This window comes from Schistocerca piceifrons, chromosome 6, assembly GCF_021461385.2.
Source record: "Schistocerca piceifrons isolate TAMUIC-IGC-003096 chromosome 6, iqSchPice1.1, whole genome shotgun sequence".
Lineage (NCBI taxonomy): Eukaryota > Metazoa > Arthropoda > Insecta > Orthoptera > Acrididae > Schistocerca > Schistocerca piceifrons.
In genome coordinates, this window is record NC_060143.1 from 396442271 (window position 1) to 396468928 (window position 26658).

At 41.0% G+C, this 26658-nt stretch overlaps 2 protein-coding genes across 2 annotated transcripts in view; both read right to left on the reverse strand.

Moving 5' to 3' along the window:
• LOC124803129 (neural-cadherin-like) overlaps positions 1 to 8696 on the reverse strand; it is a 55639-nt gene extending 46943 nt beyond the window's left edge. Inside the window, exon 1 of the mRNA XM_047264308.1 lies at positions 8578 to 8696. Coding sequence (XP_047120264.1) covers positions 8578 to 8684 — 107 coding nt within the window. The 5' untranslated portion in view covers positions 8685 to 8696. The remainder of the gene's footprint in view (positions 1 to 8577) is intronic.
• Positions 8697 to 10036: 1340 nt separating this feature from the next.
• LOC124803340 (neural-cadherin-like) overlaps positions 10037 to 26658 on the reverse strand; it is a 196133-nt gene continuing 179511 nt past the window's right edge. The window contains exon 20 of the mRNA XM_047264525.1: positions 10037 to 10098. Coding sequence (XP_047120481.1) covers positions 10037 to 10098 — 62 coding nt within the window. The remainder of the gene's footprint in view (positions 10099 to 26658) is intronic.

Genomic DNA, 26658 nt, shown 5'->3' on the forward strand with positions numbered 1-26658 from the left:
ATGGGATTTGGAGTAGGACCAGGTGAATCTGATGGAACCAAAGGAGTTGAGGTTGGAGAGGAAATTCTGGAGTTCTTCTTCCCTGTGAGTCCAGATCATGAAGATGTCATCAATAAATCTGTACCAAACTTTGGGTTGGCAGGCCTGGGTAACCAAGAAGGTTTCTTCTAAGCAACCCATGAATAAGTTGGCATACGAGGGGACCATCCTGGTACCCATGGCTGTTCCCTTTAATTGTTGGTATGTCTGGCCTTCAAAAGTGAAGAAGTTGTGGTTCAGGATGAAGCTGGCTAAGGTGATGAGGAAAGAGGTTTTAGGTAGGGTGGCAGGTGATCGGCATGAAAGGAAGTGCTCCATCGCAGTGAGGCCCTGGACGTGCGGAATATTTGTGTATAAGGAAGTGGCATCAATGGTTACAAGGATGGTTTCCGGGGGTAACAGATTGGGTAAGGATTCCAGGCGTTCAAGAAAGTGGTTGGTGTCTTTGATGAAGGATGGGAGACTGCATGTAATGGGTTCAAGGTGTTGATCTACGTAGGCAGAGATACGTTCTGTGGGGGCTTGGTAACCAGCTACAATGAGGCAGCCGGGATGATTGGGTTTGTGGATTTTAGAAAGAAGGTAGAAGGTAGGGGTGCGGGGAGTCAGTGGGGTCAGGAGGTTGATGGAGTCAGGTGAAAGGTTTTGCAGGGGCCTAAGGTTCTGAGGATTCCTTGAAGCTCCGCCTGGACATCGGGAATGGGGTTACCTTGGTAAACTTTGTATGTGGTGTTGCCTGAAAGCTGACGCAGTCCCTCAGCCGCATACTCCCGACGATCAAGCACCACGGTCATGGAACCCTTGTCCGCCGGAAGAATGACGATGGATCGGTCAGCCTTAATATCACGGATAGCCTGGGCTTCAGCAGTGGTGATTTTGGGAGTAGGATTAAGGTTTTTTAAGAAGGATTGAGATGCAAGACTGGAATTCAGAAATTCCTGGAAGGTTTGGAGAGGGTGATTTTGAGGAAGAGGAGGTGGGTCCCGCTGCGACGGAGGACGGAACTGTTCCAGGCAGGGTTCAATTTGGATGGTGTCTTGGGGAGTTGGATCATTAGGAGTGGGGTTAGGATCATTTTTCTTTGTGGCAAAGTGATATTTCCAGCAGAGAGTACGAGTGTAGGACAGTAAATCTTTGACGAGGGCTGTTTGGTTGAATCTGGGAGTGGGGCTGAAGGTGAGGCCTTTGGATAGGACAGAGGTTTCAGATTGGGAGAGAGGTTTGGGGGAAAGGTTAGCTAATGAATTAGGGTGTTGTGGTTCCAGATTGTGTTGATTGGAATTTTGAGGTTTTGGTGGGAGTGGAGCTGGAAGTGGGAGATTGAGTAGATGGGAGAGACTGGGTTTGTGTGCAATGAGAGGAGGTTGAGGTTTGCTGGAAAGGTTGTGAAGGGTGAGTGAGTTTCCTTTCCGGAAGTGGGAAACCAGGAGATTGGATAGTTTTTTGAGGTGGAGGGTGGCATGCTGTTCTAATTTACGGTTGACCTGTAGGAGGATGCTTTGAACAGCCGGTGTGGATGTGGGAGAGGAAAGATTCAGGACTTTTATTAAGGATAGGAGTTGACGGGTGTGTTCATTGGCTGAGTTGATGTGTAGGTGAAGGATTAGTTGGGTGAGGGCAATGGATTGTTCATTTTGGAACTGGTGATGGAAAGAAGGGTTGCAGCCAGAGATGGGAACTTTATGTGTGAGGCCTTTGGGGGTAATGCCAAATGACAGACAAGCCCGAGAAAATAGAATATGGGAGCGTAATCTGGCTAGGGCAAAGGCATGTTTGCGGAGGGAATGTAAATAAAAGTTAATGGGGTCGTTGTGGGGGTGTTGTGAGGGTGACATGGTATTAGAAGGTGGAAAGTGTAAAATGAGGCTGAAATGAAAATGAAAATAAAAATATATGGGGAGAGAGAAAGGTGAACTGGAAAGTAACTGGAGATCTGGTGTGAAAAAAGGCGAGAAGGTGTTGGTTACAGCTGGGCTATGTTGGACTTGGGTTGGTAGACAACGATGTGCACAAAGATTAGGTGGTTGTGTTGCCGCCAAAACACGTTAAAGGACGGAGAAATTCGGGAAAATTTCGAAAAAACTGCGTGTAATATATTAAAAGGAGTGGTTTTGTGGTGGGAGATTATGAAAATGAGGTTAACAATTGTCTGACGAAGAAATAATGACGTTAAAACCTGTGGGAAGCAGATAAAAATTATCAGTGATGTGCGAAAAACGGAAATGGAAATAAGGCGAAAGTTATTAGAACTAGCCGAAATGGTTGTTTAAAAGGTGAAAGGAACTGTTTGTGAACTAGAAATGGTGGACTTTATAGCGGCGGTAGTGTTGAAAGCGGCAAAAAAATTTTTTTGGTTATGGTTTGGAAGTGTGTTACGTATTACTGAGTGTATATAGGCGGGATAAAATGGTATAGCAGATTATGGTAAAAAGGAGAAGGTGAATACAAAGTGAAGCTACTGGCAAAAACAGAAAGAGAAAATAAGACGACAGAAAATATTTCGAAATGCAACAGTGACAATAACACACGTAATTGTTGGGTTCAAATTACTGATATCAATATAATAGAGAGAAACATTCCACGTGGGAAAAATATATCTAAAAACAAAGATGATGTGACTTACCGAACGAAAGCGCTGGCAGGTCGAAAGACACACAAACAAACACAAACACACACACAAAATTCAAGCTTTCGCAACAAACTGTTGCCTCATCAGGAAAGAAGGAAGGAGAGGGAAAGACTAAAGGATGTGGGTTTTAAGGGAGAGTGTAAGGAGTCATTCCAATTCCGGGTGCAGAAAGACTTACCTTAGGGGGAAAAAAGGACGGGTATACACTCTCACACACACACATATCCATCCACACATATACAGACACAAGCAGACACCTCACAAGCAGACATATTTAAAGACAAAGAGTATGGGCAGAGATGTCAGTCGAGGCGGAAGTGAAGAGGAAAAGATGATGTTGAATGACAGGTGAGGTATGAGTGGCGGCAACTTGAAATTAGCGGAGATTGAGGCCTGGAGGGTAACGGGAAGAGAGGATATATTGAAGAACAAGTTCCCATCTCCGGAGTTCGGATAGGTTGGTGTTGGTGGGAAGTATCCAGATAACCCGGACGGTGTAACACCGTGCCAAGATGTGCTGGCCGTGCACCAAGGCATGTTTAGCCACAGGGTGATCCTCATTACCAACAAACACTGTCTGCCTGTGTCCATTCATGCGAATGGACGGTTTGTTGCTGGACATTCAAACATAGAATGCATCACAGTGTAGCCAAGTCAGTTGGTAAATCACGTGGGTGCTTTCACATGTGGCTCTGCCTTTAATCGTGTACACCCTCCGGGTTACAGGACTGGAGTAGGTGGTGGTGGGAGGGTGCATGGGACAGGTTTTACACCGGGGGCGGTTACCAGGACTGGAGCCAGAGGGTAGGGAAGGTGGTTTGGGGATTTCATAGCGATGAACTAACAGGTTACGAAGGTTAGGTGGACGGCAGAAAGACACTCTTGGTGGAGTGGGGAGGATTTCATGAAGGATGGATCTCATTTCAGGGCAGGATTTGAGGAAGTCGTATCCCTGCTGGAGAGCACATTCAGAGTCTGGTCCAGTCCCGGAAAGTATCCTGTCACGAGTGGGGCACTTTTGTGTTTCTTCTGTGGGGGATTCTGGGTTTGAGGGGCTGAGGAAGTGGCTCTGGTTATTTCCTTCTGTACCAGGTTGGGAGGGTAGTTGCGAGATGCGAAAGCTGTTGTCAGGTTGTGGGTGTAATGGTTCAGGGATTCCGGACTGGAGCAGATTCGTTTGCCACGAAGACCTAGGCTGTAGGGAAGGGACCGTTTGATGTGGAATGGGTGGCAGCTGTCATAATGGAGGTACTGTTGCTTGTTGGTGGGTTTGATGGGGACAGACGTGTGAAGCTGGCCATTGGACAGGTGGAGGTCAACGTCAAGGAAAGTGGCATGGGATTTGGAGTAGGACCAGGTGAATCTGATGGAACCAAAGGAGTTGAGGTTGGAGAGGAAATTCTGGAGTTCTTCTTCCCTGTGAGTCCAGATCATGAAGATGTCATCAATAAATCTGTACCAAACTTTGGGTTGGCAGGCCTGGGTAACCAAGAAGGTTTCCTCTAAGCAACCCATGAATAGGTTGGCATACGAGGGGACCATCCTGGTACCCATGGCTGTTCCCTTTAATTGTTGGTATGTCTGGCCTTCAAAAGTGAAGAAGTTGTGGTTCAGGATGAAGCTGGCTAAGGTGATGAGGAAAGAGGTTTTAGGTAGGGTGGCAGGTGATCGGCATGAAAGGAAGTGCTCCATCGCAGTGAGGCCCTGGACGTGCGGAATATTTGTGTATAAGGAAGTGGCATCAATGGTTACAAGGATGGTTTCCGGGGGTAACAGATTGGGTAAGGATTCCAGGCGTTCAAGAAAGTGGTTGGTGTCTTTGATGAAGGATGGGAGACTGCATGTAATGGGTTCAAGGTGTTGATCTACGTAGGCAGAGATACGTTCTGTGGGGGCTTGGTAACCAGCTACACTGAGGCAGCCGGGATGATTGGGTTTGTGGATTTTAGAAAGAAGGTAGAAGGTAGGGGTGCGGGGTGTCAGTGGGGTCAGGAGGTTGATGGAGTCAGGTGAAAGGTTTTGCAGGGGCCTAAGGTTCTGAGGATTCCTTGAAGCTCCGCCTGGACATCGGGAATGGGGTTACCTTGGTAAACTTTGTATGTGGTGTTGCCTGAAAGCTGACGCAGTCCCTCAGCCGCATACTCCCGACGATCAAGCACCACGGTCATGGAACCTTTGTCCGCCGGAAGAATGACGATGGATCGGTCAGCCTTAATATCACGGATAGCCTGGGCTTCAGCAGTGGTGATTTTGGGAGTAGGATTAAGGTTTTTTAAGAAGGATTGAGATGCAAGACTGGAATTCAGAAATTCCTGGAAGGTTTGGAGAGGGTGATTTTGAGGAAGAGGAGGTGGGTCCCGCTGCGACGGAGGACGGAACTGTTCCAGGCAGGGTTCAATTTGGATGGTGTCTTGGGGAGTTGGATCATTAGGAGTAGGGTTAGGATCATTTTTCTTCGTGGCAAAGTGATATTTCCAGCAGAGAGTACGAGTGTAGGACAGTAAATCTTTGACGAGGGCTGTTTGGTTGAATCTGGGAGTGGGGCTGAAGGTGAGACCTTTGGATAGGACAGAGGTTTCAGATTGGGAGAGAGGTTTGGGGGAAAGGTTAGCTAATGAATTAGGGTGTTGTGGTTCCAGATTGTGTTGATTGGAATTTTGAGGTTTTGGTGGGAGTGGAGCTGGAAGTGGGAGATTGAGTAGATGGGAGAGACTGGGTTTGTGTGCAATGAGAGGAGGTTGAGGTTTGCTGGAAAGGTTGTGAAGGGTGAGTGAGTTTCCTTTCCGGAAGTGGGAAACCAGGAGATTGGATAGTTTTTTGAGGTGGAGGGTGGCATGCTGTTCTAATTTACGGTTGACCTGTAGGAGGATGCTCTGAACAGCCGGTGTGGATGTGGGAGAGGAAAGATTCAGGACTTTTATTAAGGATAGGAGTTGACGGGTGTGTTCATTGGCTGAGTTGATGTGTAGGTGAAGGATTAGTTGGGTGAGGGCAATGGATTGTTCATTTTGGAACTGGTGATGGAAAGAAGGGTTGCAGCCAGAGATGGGAACTTTATGTGTGAGGCCTTTGGGGGTAATGCCAAATGACAGACAAGCCCGAGAAAATAGAATATGGGAGCGTAATCTGGCTAGGGCAAAGGCATGTTTGCGGAGGGAATGTAAATAAAAGTTAATGGGGTCGTTGTGGGGGTGTTGTGAGGGTGACATGGTATTAGAAGGTGGAAAGTGTAAAATGAGGCTGAAATGAAAATGAAAATAAAAATATATGGGGAGAGAGAAAGGTGAACTGGAAAGTAACTGGAGATCTGGTGTGAAAAAAGGCGAGAAGGTGTTGGTTACAGCTGGGCTATGTTGGACTTGGGTTGGTAGACAACGATGTGCACAAAGGTTAGGTGGTTGTGTTGCCGCCAAAACACGTTAAAGGACGGTGAAATTCGGGAAAATTTCGAAAAAACTGCGTGTAATATATTAAAAGGAGTGGTTTTGTGGTGGGAGATTATGAAAATGAGGTTAACAATTGTCTGACGAAGAAATAATGACGTTAAAACCTGTGGGAAGCGGATAAAAATTATCAGTGATATGCGAAAAACGGACATGGAAATAAGGCGAAAGTTATTAGAACTAGCCGAAATGGTTGTTTAAAAGGTGAAAGGAACTGTTTGTGAACTAGAAATGGTGGACTTTATAGCGGCGGTAGTGTTGAAAGCGGCAAAAAAATTTTTTTGGTTATGGTTTGGAAGTGTGTTACGTATTACTGAGTGTATATAGGCGGGATAAAATGGTATAGCAGATTATGGTAAAAAGGAGAAGGTGAATACAAAGTGAAGCTACTGGCAAAAACAGAAAGAGAAAATAAGACGACAGAAAAGATTTCGAAATGCAACAGTGACAATAACACACGTAATTGTTGGGTTCAAATTACTGATATCAATATAATAGAGGGAAACATTCCACGTGGGAAAAATATATCTAAAAACAAAGATGATGTGACTTACCGAACGAAAGCGCTGGCAGGTCGAAAGACACACAAACAAACACAAACACACACACAAAATTCAAGCTTTCGCAACAAACTGTTGCCTCATCAGGAAAGAAGGAAGGAGAGGGAAAGACGAAAGGATGTGGGTTTTAAGGGAGAGTGTAAGGAGTCATTCCAATTCCGGGTGCATAAAGACTTACCTTAGGGGGAAAAAAGGACGGGTATACACTCGCACACACACACATATCCATCCACACATATACAGACACAAGCAGACACCTCACAAGCAGACATATTTAAAGACAAAGAGTATGGGCAGAGATGTCAGTCGAGGCGGAAGTGAAGAGGATAAGATGATGTTGAATGACAGGTGAGGTATGAGTGGCGGCAACTTGAAATTAGCGGAGATTGAGGCCTGGAGGGTAACGGGAAGAGAGGATATATTGAAGAGCAAGTTCCCATCCGAAGTTCGGATAGGTTGGTGTTGGTGGGAAGTATCCAGGTAACCCGGACGGTGTAACACCGTGCCAAGATGTGCTGGCCGTGCACCAAGGCATGTTTAGCCACAGGGTGATCCTCATTACCAACAAACACTGTCTGCCTGTGTCCATTCATGCGAATGGACGGTTTGTTGCTGGTCATTCCCACATAGAATGCATCACAGTGTAGGCAGGTCAGTTGGTAAATCACGTGGGTGCTTTCACATGTGGCTCTGCCTTTGATCGTGTACACCCTCCGGGTTACAGGACTGGAGTAGGTGGTGGTGGGAGGGTGCATGGGACAGGTTTTACACCGGGGGCGGTTACCAGGACTGGAGCCAGAGGGTAGGGAAGGTGGTTTGGGGATTTCATAGCGATGAACTAACAGGTTACGAAGGTTAGGTGGACGGCAGAAAGACACTCTTGGTGGAGTGGGGAGGATTTCATGAAGGATGGATCTCATTTCAGGGCAGGATTTGAGGAAGTCGTATCTCTGCTGGAGAGCCACATTCAGAGTCTGGTCCAGTCCCGGAAAGTATCCTGTCACGAGTGGGGCACTTTTGTGGTTCTTCTGTGGGGGATTCTGGGTTCGAGGGGCTGAGGAAGTGGCTCTGGTTATTTGCTTCTGTACCAGGTCAGGAGGGTAGTTGCGAGATGCGAAAGCTGTTGTCAGGTTGTGGGTGTAATGGTTCAGGGATTCCGGACTGGAGCAGATTCGTTTGCCACGAAGACCTAGGCTGTAGGGAAGGGACCTTTTGATGTGGAATGGGTGGCAGCTGTCATAATGGAGGTACTGTTGTTTGTTGGTGGGTTTGATGTGGACGGACGTGTGAAGCTGGCCATTGGACAGGTGGAGGTCAATGTCAAGGAAAGTGGCATGGGATTTGGAGTAGGACCAGGTGAATCTGATGGAACCAAAGGAGTTGAGGTTGGAGAGGAAATTCTGGAGTTCTTCTTCCCTGTGAGTCCAGATCATGAAGATGTCATCAATAAATCTGTACCAAACTTTGGGTTGGCAGGCCTGGGTAACCAAGAAGGCTTCCTCTAAGCGACCCATGAATAGGTTGGCGTACGAGGGCGCATCCTGGTACCCATTGCTGTTCCCTTATATATATATACGATTCAATATAATGGAAGGAAACATTCCACGTGGGAAAAATTATTGTGTGTTTGTTTGTGTGGCTATTGACCTGCCAGCGCTTTTGTTCGGTAAGTCACCTCATATAATATATATATATATATATTTTTTTTTTTTTTTTTTTTCACACATGTGCTAAAGTGAAGTGCAGCATATTAAGAGAGGTAGCCGGCATACCTACAGATATGCTTTGCTCACTGTTCGGAATGCTTCCCTGCACTTTCAGACTCTTCTGGACACTGATGGCCGCCATTATATGTTCACATGACAATGAAATACTTTTAAAAGAAAATCACTTACATGCAACTTACATGCAATTAGTTTGCTTCAATTTATCGCTACACTTCACTGGTTCTGTACAAATTATGAAGTTGCAACCAGAGGAAAATCCACAACCATGCTCAAGATTAAGAGCCATTGTTACTTGTCCCCACTGTGTCACATTGGATGCTGGAGGCAATGGAAGGGCTCTGCCATCTAATCTCACATCATCTACACAACCTGCCAACAAGAAATAGTTTCAGTAGTTGGTGCTCCAAAGCTTGCAGATACTTGTCAAACCTCATATTTCATCACTGTCCGCTTATTTGAAAACTGTTGTTATGACTCTCAGTTTGAATTGTTACTAATTACTATCAACCACAAGATTTTTTTCATTTATGTTAACTGTGTGGATATGTACATAGCAGTTTTTCTTAGTCTATATAATGCCAAAAGCATAAACTACGCAAGAGAACTGAATACATAAAATTTAAACATTATTCAGAATAACCAATATGTCAATAATATAACAATTCATCACAGTGAACTTCTGGTGATTTGTAAGCTGTTAAAATAACATTACTATCAGATGGCAAACAGTGATGATGTTCCAACATTACTTACGACTTTACTTTTCATGAATAGAAAACACTATTTACAAAATGACGAGAACGTGTGTTGTACAGACAATGACGACTTCAAGATACTTCTCACGTATGATATTTGCTAACTCTAATACTCAAAATGTTATGACTATTACTTTCTTTATAAGACGAATAACGATAAGATACAACATTGTTTCCAATGATTTGCTTATCCACAGTTGTGCACTTTTTTATTTTATTTTATTTTATTTATTGGTCCATTTGATTCATTACATACTTAAACAGTATATTGAATATAGGATAAGTCAAAATTGTGAAAGAAGCAGAAAAAAAAACACACACACACACACACACACAGACAGAGAGAGAGAGAGAGAGAGAGAGAGAGAGAGAGAGAGAGAGAGAGAGAGAATGACAAAATTAATTACAGATAACAATCATAAATTACAAGTGATAAATATAGCAATTTGAATTTAACCATTATTACATAATCATTGTTTACAAGGCTATTTTTTGCAATTTAAAAATTCTTTTACAGAGTAAAAACATTTTTCCACTAGAAATGACTTAAGATTATGTTTAAAAAAAAAAATGTTGCTGTGATTTTAAATCACTGGGTAGGCTGTTATATAGCTGAACTGTTATCTGTGATACACTTTTTTGGTACAGTGCTGTTATACACTGTGACATGTGGATATTATTTGTGTTCCTTGTGTTGTGACTGTGTATATGTTTATTTTGTTGAAGATGTGCAGTTTGGTTTAAAAGCTACTCATTTGCGAACAGGATACACTCATATATGTAAAGGCTCGCTAGGCTCATTATTTTCATCTGGATGAAATGTGGTCTACATGTTTCCAGTTTTCTTAGATTGCAGGTAGCCCTGATTGCTCTTTTCAGCATCCTAAAGATCTTTATGCTGGTGGCTGAATTTCTCCAGAAGATTAGCCCATATCGAAGTAGTGCCTGGAAGTATGCATAATATGCCTGAATAACTGTTGACTTGCTTGCACTTTTATTTAACACACGCAGAGGATAACAAGCTTTTGAAGTTTTTTCTCAAGTTCTTTTATATGACAGTCCCATTTTAAATTATCTTGTACCCATAGGCCTAGAACCTTAGTGTCAGTAACTGAGTTCAGTAACGTATTTTCAAGGTATGGTACTGAAACAAAGTTTTGCACATGTGGAGAAGAGTGGAAATTCATGAAGACAGTTTTTTCTTTATTTATTATTAGTTTATTTTTTTGAAACCAGCTACTTCCAATGAGATTTTGTCAGCAGCTGTTATTAATATGCTGGTGTCATCAGCAAATAAGATTAGTTTTCCCAATTTAATAAAGTCATTTATATCATCAATATAAAGGAGGAACAGTAGAGGTCCTAGGACAGAACCTTGTGGCACTCCGTACTTTATTGTTGATTTACTGGAGACATGTGTTGTTGTGATAATATTTCCTTGTACTGAAATGTCATCATGCCTTGAAACCACCACTTGCTGCCTGTTTTCTAGGTAAGATCTTATCCACTGTTTGGGATTCCTCGGACACCTTTTTGATCTAATTTGTGAATGAGGAAGTCATGGTCAATTATGTCAAAAGCTTTTGAAGGAGCCAGAAAGATACCAGTATCATCTTTTCTGTCATCCAGTACTTTAAGCACAGCTTCTATGTACTCATACATTGCTGTTGTTGTAGACTTTGATTTACTGAATCCATGTTGATTTGCTGAGAGTAATGAATTTTTTGTAATGTAGCTTAGTAGTCTATTGTAGAAAATTTTCTCAAATATTTGGGAGAAAACACTGAGTTGGGATACTGGATGACAATTATTTATATTTTCAGAGGCCCCTTTTTTGAACAGTGGAGTTACTTTAGCTGTTTTTAGGCTATTGGGAAAGGTTGCAGTTGATAAAGAGTTGTTTAATATTAGATGTTTTAATACATTATCAGATGACTTTTTAAAGACATAGTCTAGCACACCATCCAGTCCAAATGAATATTTGATTTTGAGTGACCTTATTATTTGTTTCACCTCTGTTTCCATGACTGTTTGAAGGAACATAGACTTAACACTAGCATTTAAATAATTTGGTAGGCATGTAGGTCCATCGCCATACTGATTTTTGATTAACTGCTTTGTTATATTTGTAAAGTACGTGTTAAACTTTTCTGCTACCTCTTTTGGATCTAAGTGTCTGTTATTTTCAATTTGAAGAGAGATATTTTGTGAAGTTGACTGTTCTGTACCAGTGTCTGCTCTAATAACATTCCATACAGCTTTCATTTTATTGTTTGCATTAGAGATGTACTCATCATTTTTCCGTTTTTTGGCTTCTTTTATTACCTTGCTGAATATTTGGTTGTATTTTTTCACGTAATTTCTAAATTCTGGAGTAGTATTTCTGTGCTTAATAAGACAGTGAAGAATTTTTTTCTTTCTGCTGGAAGTTATAATACCTTTCATTACCCAACATTTATTTTTTACATCTTAATCTTCCGTTTTTTCATTGGAAATGCTATATGAAAGTAGTGAAGGTATACATTGTGGAAACTGTCGAACATGCTATTTACTTCAGTTTTACTGAAGACATCGCCCCATGTTTCCTTTGACAGCATAAAATTAAACACGCTAATGTTGTCATCGCTGAAGTCTATCTGTTCAATCATCTGGTTACAAAGGTATCTGGAATAATGCATTAACTAGATTTATTGCACACTGCGGAATGAAACCACTAACATATTTACTAAAGAGTATTTAAACCTGGGGTTTACCGTGACCAATTCAAATTCACTGAGGTATGAACAGTGCATGGAGCGGGAATAACATGTAACCTACAGAACTCAAGACCAATTTCACTGACCACAGCATTTGAAAAGTTACTTGAAAGAGTAACTTTTGATCAAATGGAATTTTTCTTATGAAGATACAAGTTGCATCTGAACAGTCTTGTGAATGGTTGTATATGTCAAAAACCATGCTGGTTAAGATGAGGCACCCGCATGTATGCAATGAGAGACATATCAATGAGTAAGCCCTATCATGTAAATCACAGGGGAACAGTGTTGGATGCTAAAGCCAAGCTAAGAGATTCCTTCACTTGATGATTTGATTCAGATCAGAATAACAGCAATGGAGACAAATGGCATGTTAGCACAAGTGTGCAGTGTTGAAGCAATGAGTGAAAAGTGTGTGTCTGTGTAGTTTAAATGCTTTATAGTTGGGAGTAGACCATAGACCAGCACAATTCCAGACAGCATAGAATGAAGGTGATGGATAGTTGTGGATGATGAGCAACTGCCTTTGAGATGGATAGTAGAAGACCTGAAGGTACGCAAAGACAATGTAAGTACTATTGTTCATGAACATCTGAAAAGAAAGAAGAGTTATGCCCGGACTGTACTGCACGCAATGACAGACAAGAAGAAGCAGACTGACAAAATCCAAGATTGAGATGATGCTGCTTGCCTTTTTTGATAGCAAGGACTTGGTCCATGATGAATTTCTATCCAATGGTCAAACTGTCAACTCATAAGTTTACAAAGGAATTTTTGAAATGGCTGCTGAACACATCCACTGGGTTCAGTTAGAACTGTACTGGAGTGGACAGTAGAATTTTCTCCACAGTACAGCCTGTCCACACTCTGCGACACACATGCTCAACTATCTTCTGTAATACAAGATGATTGTTATTTTATTTTTATTTTACATGTCTAGTTCTGTAGGAATTGAAGAGCAAATCTTCAAGGCCATGGAACATGTCAGTAACTGAAATTACAAAGTAAAAGCAGTAACAGATAAAATAAAATGTTTCTGAACACAAAAAGGACAAGCCATAAGTTTATGTAAATGTAATCAACAATATAACACAAAAATCAGTTTAATTTTTCAAGGAACTCCTCAACAGAATAGAAGAAGTGACCCATGAGGAAAGTCTTCAGTTTTGATTTGAAAGTACATGGCTAAGATCTTTGTATTCTTGTGGTAGTTTATTGAAAATGGATGCAGCAGTATACTGCACACCTCTCTGCACAAGTGTCAAGGAAGTGTGATTCAGATGAAGATTGGATTTCTCCTGATATTAACTGAGTGAAAGCTGCTAATTCTTGGGAATAAGTTGATATTGTTAACAAGAAATGACAGTTGTTGTTGTTGTGACCTTCAGTCCTGAGATTGGTTTGATGCAGCTCTCCATGCTACTCTATCCTGTGCAAGCTTCTTCATCTCCCAGTACCTACTGCAACCTACATCCTTCTGAATCTGCTTAGTGTATTCATCTCTTGGTCTCCCTCTGCGATTTTTACCCTCCACACTGTCCTCCAATGCTAAATTTGTGATCCCTTGATGCCTCAAAACATGTCCTACCAACTGATCCCTTCTTCTAGTCAAGTTGTGCCACAAACTTCTCTTCTCCCCAATCCTATTCAATACCTCCTCATCAGTTAAGTGATCTACCCACCTTATCTTCAGCATTCTTCTGTAGCACCACATTTCAAAAGCTTCTATTCTCTTCTTGTCCAAACGAGTTATCCTCCATGTTTCACTTCCATACATGGCTACACTCCATACAAATACACTCCTGGAAATTGAAATAAGAACACCGTGAATTCATTGTCCCAGGAAGGGGAAACTTTATTGACACATTCCTGGGGTCAGATACATCACATGATCACACTGACAGAACCACAGGCACATAGACACAGGCAACAGAGCATGCACAATGTCGGCACTAGTACAGTGTATATCCACCTTTCGCAGCAATGCAGGCTGCTATTCTCCCATGGAGACGATCGTAGAGATGCTGGATGTAGTCCTGTGGAACGGCTTGCCATGCCATTTCCACCTGGCGCCTCAGTTGGACCAGCGTTCGTGCTGGACGTGCAGACCGCGTGAGACGACGCTTCATCCAGTCCCAAACATGCTCAGTGGGGGACAGATCCGGAGATCTTGCTGGCCAGGGTAGTTGACTTACACCTTCTAGAGCACGTTGGGTGGCACGGGATACATGCGGACGTGCATTGTCCTGTTGGAACAGCAAATTCCCTTGCCGGTCTAGGAATGGTAGAACGATGGGTTCGATGACGGTTTGGATGTACCGTGCACTATTCAGTGTCCCCTCAACGATCACCAGTGGTGTACGGCCAGTGTAGGAGATCGCTCCCCACACCATGATGCCGGGTGTTGGCCCTGTGTGCCTCGGTCGTATGCAATCCTGATTGTGGTGCTCACCTGCACGGCGCCAAACACGCATACGACCATCATTGGCACCAAGGCAGAAGCGACTCTCATCGCTGAAGACGACACGTCTCCATTCGTCCCTCCATTCACGCCTGTCGCGACACCACTGGAGGCGGGCTGCACGATGTTGGGGCGTGAGCGGAAGACGGCCTAACGGTGTGCGGGACCGTAGCCCAGCTTCATGGAGACGGTTGCGAATGGTCCTCGCCGATACCCCAGGAGCAACAGTGTCCCTAATTTGCTGGGAAGTGGCGGTGCGGTCCCCTACGGCACTGCGTAGGATCCTACGGTCTTGGCGTGCATCCGTGCGTCGCTGCGGTCCGGTCCCAGGTCGACGGGCACGTGCACCTTCCGCCGACCACTGGCGACAACATCGATGTACTGTGGAGACCTCACGCCCCACGTGTTGAGCAATTCGGCGGTACGTCCACCCGGCCTCCCGCATGCCCACTATACGCCCTCACTCAAAGTCCGTCAACTGCACATACGGTTCACGTCCACGCTGTCGCGGCATGCTACCAGTGTTAAAGACTGCGATGGAGCTCCGTATGCCACGGCAAACTGGCTGACACTGACGGCGGCGGTGCACAAATGCTGCGCAGCTAGCGCCATTCGACGGCCAACACCGCGGTTCCTGGTGTGTCCGCTGTGCCGTGCGTGTGATCATTGCTTGTACAGCCCTCTCGCTGTGTCCGGAGCAAGTATGGTCGGTCTGACACACCGGTGTCAATATGTTCTTTTTTCTATTTCCAGGAGTGTATTTTCAGAAACGACTTCCTGACACTTAAATCTATACTCGATGTTAACAAATTTCTCTTCTTCAGAAACGATTTCCTTGCCATTGCCAGTCTACATTTTATATCCTCTCTACTTCGACCATCATCAGTTATTTTACTCCCTAAATAGCAAAATTCCTTTACTACTTTAAATGTCTCATTTCCTAATCTAATTCCCTCAGCATCACCCGATTTAATTTGACTACATTCCATTATCCTGGTTTTGCTTTTGTTGATGTTCATCTTATATCCTCCTTTCAACACACTGTCCATTCCATTCAACTGCTCTTCCAAGTCCTTGGCTGTCTCTGACAGAATTACAATGTCATCGGCGAACCTCAAAGTTTTTATTTTTTCTCCATGAATTTTAATACCTACTCCGAATTTTTCTTTCGTTTCCTTTACTGCTTGCTCAATATACAGATTGAATAACATCGGGGACAGACTACAACCCTGTCTCACTCCTTTCCCAACCACTGCTTCCCTTTCATGCCCCTCAACTCTTATAACTGCCATCTGGTTTTTGTACAAATTGTAAATAGCCTTTCGCTCCCTGTATTTTACCCCTGCCACCTTCAGAATTTGAAAGAGAGTATTCCAGTTAACATTGTCAAAAGCTTTCTCTAAGTCTACAAATGCTAGAAATGTAGGTTTGCCTTTTCTAAATCTTTCTTCTAAGATAAGTTGTAAGGTTAGTATTGCCTCACGTGTTCCAACATTTCTACGGAATCCAAACTGATTTTCCCCGAGGTCCGCTTCTACCAGTTTTTCCATTCGTCTGTAGAGAATTCGCGTTAGTATTTTGCAGCTGTGACTTATTAAACTGATAGTTCGGTAATTTTCACATCTGTCAACACCCGCTTTCTTTGGGATTGGAATTATTACATTCTTCTAGAAGTCTGGGGGTATTTTGCCTGTCTCATACATCTTGCTCACCAGATGGTAGAGTTTTGTCATGACTGGCTCTCCCAAGGCCATCACTAGTTCTAATGGAATGTTGTCTATTCCCGGGGCCTTGTTTCGACTCAGGTCTTTCAGTGCTCTGTCAAACTCTTCACGCAGTATCGTATCTCCCATTTCGTCTTCATCTACATCCTCTTCCATTTCCATAATATTGTCCTCAAGTACATCGCCCTTGTATAAACCCTCTATATACTCCTTCCACCTTTCTGCCTTCCCTTCTTTGCTTAGAACTGGGTTGCCATCTGAGCTTTTGATATTCATACAAGTGGTTCTCCTCTCTCCAAAGGTCTCTTTAATTTTCCTGTAGGCAGTATCTATCTTACCCCTAGTGAGACAAGCCTCTACATCCTTACATTTGTCCTCTAGCCATCCCTGCTTAGCCATTTTGCACTTCCTGTCGATCTCATTTTTGAGACGTTTGTATTCCTTTTTGCCTGCTTCATTTACTGCATTTTTATATTTTCTCCTTTCATCAATTAAATTCAATATTTCTTCTGTTACCCAAGGATTTCTACTAGCCCTCGTCTTTTTACCAACTTTATCGTCTGCTGCCTTCACTACTTCATCCTTCAGAGCTACCCATTCTTCTTCTACTGTATTTCTTTCCCCCATTCTTGTCAATTGTTCCCTTATGCTCTCCCTCAAACTCTCTATAACCTCTGGTTCTTTCAGTTTATCCAGGTCCCATCTCCTTAAATTCCTACCTTTTTGCAGTTTCTTCAGTTTCAATCTGCAGTTCATAACCAATAGATTGTGGTCAGAATCCACAACTGCCCCTGGAAATGTCTTACAATTTAAAACCTGGTTCCTAAATCTCTGTCTTACCACTATATAATCTATCTGATACCTTTTAGTATCTCCAGGATTCTTCCAGGTATACAACCTTCTTTTATGATTCTTGAGCCAAGTGTTAGCTATGATTAAGTTACGCTCTGTGCAAAATTCTACAAGGCGGCTTCCTCTTTCATTTCTTCCCCCCAATCCATATTCACCTACTATGTTTCCTTCTCTCCCTTTTCCTACTGACGAATTCCAGTCACCCATGACTATTAAATCTCCATTCACTACCTGAATAATTTCTTTTATCTCGTCATACATTTCATCAATTTCTTCGTCATCTGCAGAGCTAGTTGGCATATAAACTTGTACTACTGTAGTACGCATGGGCTTTGTGTCTATCTTGGCCACAATAATGCGTTCACTATGCTGTTTGTAGTAGCTTACCCGGACTCCTATTTTTTTATTCATTATTAAACCTACTCCTGCATTACCCCTATTTGATTTTGTATTTATAACCCTGTAATCACCTGACTAAAAGTCTTGTTCCTCCTGCCACCAAACTTCACTAATTCCCACTATATCTAACTTTAACCTATCCATTTCCCTTTTTAAATTTTCTAACCTACCTGCCCGATTAAGGGATCTGACATTCCACGGTCCGATCCGTAGAACGCCAGTTTTCTTTCTCCTGATAACGACGTCCTCTTGAGTAGTCCCCGCCCGGAGATCCGAATGGGGGAAATGACAGTGAAGAATATATATATTGAAAGGCCAATGTCAGAATAACCAGACTAATGAATAGGGGTAGACACCACTTATTGCCCGAACCATTCATTTCTGAGCCAATAACATCCTTTCAGAATGGGAAGAGTTGCCACAAAATATAATACCTTACATCATAAGCGAATGAAAATAAGCAAAGTAGCCTACTTTTCTTGTCAAACTATCACTTACTTCAGATACAGTTTGAATAGTAAAAATGGCAGCATTAAGTCTTTGACCAAGATCCTAAATGTGGGCTTACCATGACAGTTTGCTATCTATCTGAACACCTAGAAATTTGAACTGTTCAGTTTCACTAATCATACGCCCAGTCCGTGAAATTAAAACGTTTGGTTTTGTTGAATTGTGTGCTAGAAACTGTAAAAACTGAGTCTTGCGATTTAGCGTTAGTTTATTTTCTATGAGCCATGAAATGAACTTACGTCATGAACTGCACTATTTGAAACAGTGCCAGTGGTGCACACAACATCCTTTACTACCAAGCTAGTGTCATCAGCAAACACAACTATTTTAGAATCACCTGTAATACTAGAGACCATATCATTTATACAAATAATGAACAGGGGTGGCCCCAGCACTGATCTCTGGGGCACTTCCCATTTGACTGTGCCCCTCTCAGACCCCTCATCATAAACATTCTCAACAGCGTGGATAATAACATTTTGCTGTTTTTTGTTGAAGTAAGAGGTGGGCCAACTGCGAGCTACTGGCCAAATTCAATGATGGTCCTACCTTGGAGCTATATTTTGTGATCAACACAGTTAAATGCCTTAGTTAAATCTAAAAAGATGACTAGCATTTGAAACCATTTGTTATCTATCCAGTACCTCACAGGGAAAATAGAATATAACATTTTCAGTTGTTAAACCACTTTTAAAACCGAAATGTACATTTGATAGCAAATTATGTGAAATAAAATATCAGTCCTTACATACACCACGATTTCAATAACTTTAGCAAACACTGGTGGCATAGAAATAGGTCCAAAATTATCTACATTATCACTTTTTATAAAGCGGCTTTACTACTGGGTACTTTAATCAGTCAGAAAACTGATCATTCTTAGAGGAAAAATTACAAATATGGCTAAGTACAGGGCTAACATGTGCAGCACAGTACTTTAATATCCTGCTAGGCACTCCATCATATCCATGAGAGTCCTTGGTCTACAGTGATTTAATTATTGGCTCAATCTCCCCCTTGTCAGTATCAAGGCATTTTCCAAGACAGTAGAAACTAAATTCTTATTTAACTCGCCAGCAATGCTCAGAAAATGATTGTTAAATGTGGTACATATATCTGATTTATCAGTAACAGGAATATTTTTACTTCAAATAGACTTTATATTGTTGATCTTGTGCGCTGGCCAGACACTTCGTCCACAACTGGCCATATGGTGTAAATTTTATCCTGTGAATTAGCTATTCTATTTGTATAGTAATTCTGTCAGAGACAGCAAAGGACTTAGAAGAGCAGTCGAATGGAATGGACAGTGTCTTGAAAGGAGGATACAAGATGAACATCAACCAAAGTAAAACAAGGATAATGGAATGCAGTCAAATTAAATCAGGTGGTGCTGAGGGAATTAGATTAGGAAATGACATACTTACAGCAGTACGTGAGTTTTGCTATTTGGGAAGCAAAATAACTGATGATGGTCAAAGTAGAGAGGATATAAAATGTAAACTGGCAATGGTAAGGAAAGCGTTTCTGAAGAAGAGAAGTTTGTTAACATCGAGTATAGATTTAAGTGTCAGGAAGTCTCTTGTGAAAGTATTTGTATGGAGTGTAGCCATGTATGGAAATGAGAAAAGAAGCTTTAGAAATGTGGTGCTAGAGGAGAATGCTGATATGGGTAGTTCCAATAACTAATGTGGAGGTATTGTATTGTATTGTATTGCATTTTATTGGTCCTGTTGTCTACATAGCAGCTTATGCATAAGACATTGGACAAGTCAAGTTATAAATATACAGTCTGAAAGTAATTTCAAGGCATACATATTTAAGCTTACAATAATACACTTTATACGTAAGTATTTATATAACACATTTCATAAATATAAATATTCTTCAATGGAGTAAAAGCAGTGATGCTGTAAATATGACTTTAGAGATTTTCCAAATGTATTGACCTCAGTGATAGCTTTTATGTTTTCAGGAAGTTTGTTATAAAGCTTAACTCCCATGTGAAAAGTACCTTTTCGGCACAGTGCTGTGCTGATTTGAGTCATATGTAAGTTTCTGTTTTGTCTGGTAAAGTGCTCATGTATATCACAGTTTTTTTGTAGTCTCTGGTCCTTGCCTATTACATTTAATTTAAAGAACAAAAGGGTTTCCATAATGTATACACATGGTAATGGGGGAATACCAGATTTCTTAAACAGGGGTTTACAAGAGTCTCTAGGCTTGCACCCAAACAAGATTCTAATGGCCCTTTTTTGTAGTTTAAAAGTGCTAATAGCTATTTTAGAGTTTCCCCAGAAGGTGACCCCATATCTAAGATGAGAATGAAAGTACGCATGATATGCATTCAATACTGTTTTCTCACTACAGCATGGTTTTAATGAACAAAGAAGATAACATGTTTTGCTCAGTTCTGCATTGAGATATTCAATATGCTTATTCCATCTGATGTTACTCTGCAGCCAAATTCCTAAGAATTTGGTTTCAGTACTGTTACCAATTGGTTCGTCATTGATAGAGACTGATGGGATAAACATGTCCTTGTTAGGAACATTGTGGAATTTTAGAGCAACGGTTTTCTTACTGTTTATTAAAAGCTGATTACTCTGTGCCCAGCTGCTAAGTTGTTTCGTGACCGTGTTTACTGTCTGCTGTAACTGTTCGTCGTCGTCTCCTTTTAGTAGAATCATGGTGTCATCTGCAAATATGATTGATTTGTGTGCATCTGAACGGAATTGAGGAAAAGAGGAATTTGTGGCACAACTTGCCTAGAAGAAGGGATTGGTTGGTAGGACATGTTTTGAGGCATCAAGGGATCACCAATTTAGTATTGGAGGGCAGCGTGGAGGGTAAAAATAGTAGGGGGAGGCCAAGAGATGAATACACTAAGCAAATTCAGAAGGATGTATGTTGCAGTAGTTACTTGGAGATGAAGAAGCTTGTACAGGATAGAGTAGCATGGAGAGTTGCATCAAACTAGTCTCTGGACTGAAGACCACAACAACAACAACTAATTGCATACCACATACTCTTTGCCTTCCTAATAATATTTTTAAGCACCTTACAACACTGTTTTTAATGGACTACTGTAGCTTAATTGTGACTACTTCTAACATTTTGATATATTTTTCACTTTGTTCTACATGATATCCTTATCCCACTAGTCAGCCAACCAGGCTGCCTTTTACTGCTAACACCTTATTTAGCACATTCTGATGGAAAGCAGCTTTCAAAGAGCGTGATAAAAGAGTTAAGGAAACCATTAATTATGTCATCTATGTTCTATGTACAATAAACATCCTGCCAGCCTTGTTCCTTCATGGGGTTTAAAAAACTCTCTATTGCCATTGGATTACGGTAGCTTTCCTACATAGTTTGTAATTAAATATAACATTTCTTTGAGTACAAATCATTTCAGTGTTAAAATCTGTGCATCATGGACTGAAAGGCCATTCACCCTTTCACTAGACTGAATAAAAATATTGTCTATGGTTGTGCCACTATTCCTCTGCACCCTGGTTGGAATAAACACAGTCTGCGTCAGATCATATGAATTTAGAAGATCTTCCAACATCCTTTTTCTTGCATAGTCACTACTAATTTAATATTGATATCACCACATATAACTAATTTTTGGACTTCCTATTAAGTGAACCAAGAACCCTCCCTAGCTTGAGCAGAAATGCTCTGAAGTCAGAGTTAGGGGACCTATAAAATAGTTTCACTAAATTCAACTGCAACCGTTATAACATTCAAATACCTGTTCAGTGCACTGCCGTGATATGTCTATTGAGTCAAATGGAAAACTGTTATTTCCATACATGGCTACTCCCCCACTCCATGAAGAACTTCTTCAACAACAGCCAGCTGATCTGTATCCTGGTAAAGGAAACCTCTGACTTGCCAAATTATTTAAGTGGTGCTCCAATAAACCAATAATGTCACATTCAACATCTAGAAGTAGTTCACTAACATTATTTCTAATACCTCTTATATTTTGATGAAATATGCTAATTCCTTCACTACATCTACATCTACATCCATACTCCACAAGCAACCTGACGGTGTGTGGCTGAAGGTACTTTGAGTACCTCTATCTTCTCCCTTCTATTCCAGTCTCATATTGTTCATGGAAAGAAGGATTGTCGGTATGCCTCTGTGTGGGCTCTAATCTCTCTGATTTTATCCTCATGGTCTCTTCACGAGATATACGTAGGAGGGAGCAATATACTGCTTGGCTCCTCGGTAAAGATATGTTCTCGAAACTTCAACAAAAGCCCGCACTGAGCTACTGAGCGTCTCTCCTGCACAGTCTTCCACTGGAGTTTATCTATCATCTCTGTAACGCTTTCGTGATTACTAAATGGTCCTGAGATGAAGCGCGCTGCTCTCTGTTGGACCTTCTCTACCTCTTCTATCAACCCTATCTGGTACAGATTCCACACTGGTGAGCAGTATTCAAGCAGTGAGCGAACAAGTGTACTGTAACCTACTTCCTTTGTTTTCGGATTGCATTTCCTTAGGATTCTTCCAATGAATCTCAGTGTTGCATCTGTTTCACTGACGATCAACTTTATATGATAATTCCATTTTAAATCACTCCTAATGCGTACTCCCAGATAATTTATGGAATTAACTGCTTCCAGTTGCTGACCTGCTATATTGTAGTTTAATGACAAGGGATCTTTATTTCTATGTATTCGCAGCATATTACACTTGTCTACATTGAAATTCAATTGCCATTCCCTGCACCATGCATCAATTTGCTGCATATCCTCCTGCATTTCAGTACAATTTTCCGTTGTTACAACCTCTCGGTATACCACAGCATCATCTGCAAAAAGCCTCAGTGAACTTCCGATGTTATCCACAATGTCATTTACTTATATTGTGAATCTCCTCTGAAGGTGATTCCTTTATTATAGAGACTTCCTTTAAGCAGGGATACCTATCAGCTAACTTCAGTCTAAAAAAGACGCAGCTCTAATGCCAACTACTAGAGGAATTTTCCCACATGTGATCCCTCCCACCGCCCACTACACTGTCACCTATAAGCTTTGCCAACCTCCCTTTCCCATACTTATTGAGGTTCAGGCCATGCCTAGTGAAACTCGATCTACTGATAGACTCAGCTGGCACCACTGCAATGTGAACCATGCCGTCCACCATCGGCACCTTCTCCACGCCCATGTTAACATGCCTAACACCAGCATTAGGATGAGGCCAATCATGACTCTGAAACAGTTGGACAAAGTGCACATTAGTGCCACCATTTTGAGTAGCTATCTTCACCAGGTCAACACCTACATCATACTCCTCGTCCCTATCAATACTATTCCCAGCTCCACCTGATCCTCTTTCATAAAATTCCTCACCACACTTCTTGTTCTCCAGATTTGGCACCAGCACACTTTTTTTTCTTTCGCCGCCTTAAATTAGTCCTGAAAGGCTTACGCTTAGCAGATGTTGTGGATATCCAACAGTATGTGATTAGGTGCCTTGAGTGATTCCACAAGAAGTGTTTTTTGACAGTTTCCAACAGCTTTACAACTGATGGCAGAAGTGTTTTGTAGCTAATGGTAATTACTTTTGAAGGGCAGTGTAAAGGTATTTTGTCTGTAACTCTTGTTTCCTTCATTTCTGGACACAATTCCCTGAACTTTTCAGACATGTCCTGTATAATGTTCTTAGTAGTTCACAACATAGTTTCCAAACAGAGTAATCCACAGTAATAGCAGAAGGAACTCTTTATAAGAACTGACAAATCAACTGAATAAATGAACCAATATTATTAGCACTTTTTTACATGTGTTCAAGGTCTTTGATACTGTCGATCATTCAGTTCTCTTAAATGAACTAAAAACTTATTGTATATAAGAAATGGCACTAAATTTCTCAAATCCTGATCCCTATGACAGAGTACAGTGTGCCATACTATATTACAAAAATGGAGGGTAGACTTTAACAATGACATAAGCAAATAGTAATATTCTCAAGTCTGCTGTCTCACAGGGTTGCATTCTTGGTCAGCTCGTGTTTCTAGTAAATACTAATGATGTAAAAAAGATACAAAACTTAAACTTGGTGATTTACACTGATGATACATTTTTTTACTTGCTGGGACTAAACTGAACAGTTACAAATGCAAAACAACAGAAGGAACAGTAAGTATTATCGTCAATAGACTTACATTAAATGTGGATAAGGCATTATCGTCAAGTCTTTATTAAATTATGATTCACCTAAATGCTGAATGTATGTTTTACTTGAAACAACTAATGACATAAGTTTTAGATTACTCTGATGGATGTGCATATTACATAATAAGCATATCAGCTAAATCTATAATTATAATTCACGCTTCTGACATTCTGCCTCAGATCCATACCATCAAACAATTTACACACAAAATAAAGTAGTGCGGGAACATCTGTTGTGCCATTGATTTTCACTGTTCGATGTTGAAGAACTTCAGAATTATAATCATAATAAATTAATAGCAACAGGAAAATAGGACTGTTTGATTTAGGCAAATAGAATAAAAGAAATAAGAACGTGATATAAAAGCAGCTAAAACAAGAAGAAATACTTACATTTCACTAAATACATAGAGAGGCATTAGTTTGTAATGTAGTTTTTTTAAATAGGGACTAATATGGAATTTAATATCTTGGTTCAGTAAAGTATACCATATCAGCACTTTTTATAATCTAAAGCACTGCATTTTTGGCAGTTTGATATTTCAATGCACTAATTGGTAGCTGGATAACTTACTTTTCTAATAATCAGCCTTGCAACAAATCTGAAGCAGCCTGCCAAGAATTCCTCTCCTGTGTCAACCTCTTCAACTCAGAATAGACTTGCGCCCAACATCTTCATTTATTTGTTGGAGCTATTCCAATCTGTCTCTTCCTCAACAGTTTTTACCTTGTACAGCTCCCTCTGATACCATAAAAGTTATTCCTTGATGTCTTAACACATGACCCATCTTTGTGTCTCTTCTTTATTTTCAGTATTGTCCACACTTTCCTTTCCTCACTGATTCTGTAGAGAATTCCATTTCTTACCTTACCGGTCCACCTACCTTTCAACATCTTTCTATAGTTTCAGCTGTTTACTTTTCCAGTTTTCCCAAAGCCCAAAACTTGCTTCCATACAATACTGCGATCCAAACGTACAATCTTAGAAATTCCTTCATCTAATTAAGAAAAATTTTTGGTATTACTAGAAATTTTTGGCCTGGAATGGCCTCTTTGCCTGTGCTAGTCTGGTTTTATGTCCTCTTTGCTTTGTCTATCAGGTGTTATTTTGCTTCAAAGATGGCAGAATTCTTTCACTTCATGTACTTTGTGGTCCTCGATCCTTATTCTTATTTCTTCTATTCCCATTATTCTTGTCCTTTTTTTGTTTACTCTGAATCCACAGTGTTTGCTCATTACAATGTTCATTCCAATAATGATCATATCATTGATAGCTTTCATTCTGAATTTTAAACTCATCCTTGAACCTTCCTTTCATTTTTGTCATTTATTCTTTGATTTGTACCTTGACCAATAGGGACAAAAGACTACATCCCTGTCTTACACCCTTTTTAATCTGAGTATCTTATTCATGCTGTTCCATTGTAATTTTTCCCTCTTCATTCTTGCATGTGCAGCGTATTACCCACCTTTCCTAATAACTTATACCTATTTTCCTCAGAATTTTGAAAATATGACAAAATTTTACATTCTTCAATGCTTTTACTAAGTCAGCCAGTGCTATGAACATGTCATGATTTTTCACAAGTCTTGCTTCCATTATCAAGGGCGTCAGAATTGCCTCTCTGGTATCCTTCCTGAAGTCAAACTGATGGTCAGCTAACACAGCCTCAATTTTCTTTTCCATTCTTTTGTATGTTATTCTTGTCAGCTAATTCAATACATGAGCTATTAAGTAGATTGTGCAAAAATTCTTGCACTTATCTGCCCTTACTTTCTTTGGGATTGTGTGGATGATATTTTTTTGAAAGTTATACTAATGGTATGTCTCTGGCCTCATAGATTCTACATACTAACTTGTGCAGTTGTTTGGTTGTCATTTCTCCAATGATTTTAGAAATTCTGATAGGATGTTGTCTATGCCCTGCACCTAATTTGATTGCAAGCCTTCCAAAGCGGAATCCCCTGGATCCCTTACGTTTTCCACATCAGTTCCCATTTGTGCTTTTATCATGCTGTGCCGAAAACTCCCCCCCCCCCCCCTTCTCACCTCCTATAGAGGCCTTCAATGTATTAATTTATTGTTTTCCTGCCATAGAGGTCTTGAATGTATTGTTTTCTTCTAGCCACAGATTTCTCTACATTTAACTGTGGAACTGACTTTTCTCAATGCTGGATCTGTCCTTCAGACAACCATTTCTTATTTGATTTCTTCAGTTTTTTCCTGCAGCCATTTCACCTTAGCTTCCCTGAATTCCTATTTGTTTTGTTCCTAAGTGACATTTTGCTATATTCCTGTATTTTCTTAGACAATTTTGTGCTTTTTGCTTGTACTGATCACTTTAAGTACTTCATCTGTTACCCAAGGTTTCTTCACAACTACCTTTGTTGTCTCTATATTTTTCTGCTTAATTTTTGTGATTGCCCTTTTTGAAGACATCCATTTCTCTTCAACTGAACTGCTTGTTGTGGTACTGCTCACAATGTCTACAACATTAGAGAGTTTCACATGCATCCCATCATTCATCAGTACTTCAGCATCCCAGTTGTTTCCACGTTGATTCTTCCATGATTCTCTTAAACTTCAGATTGAAATCAAATAA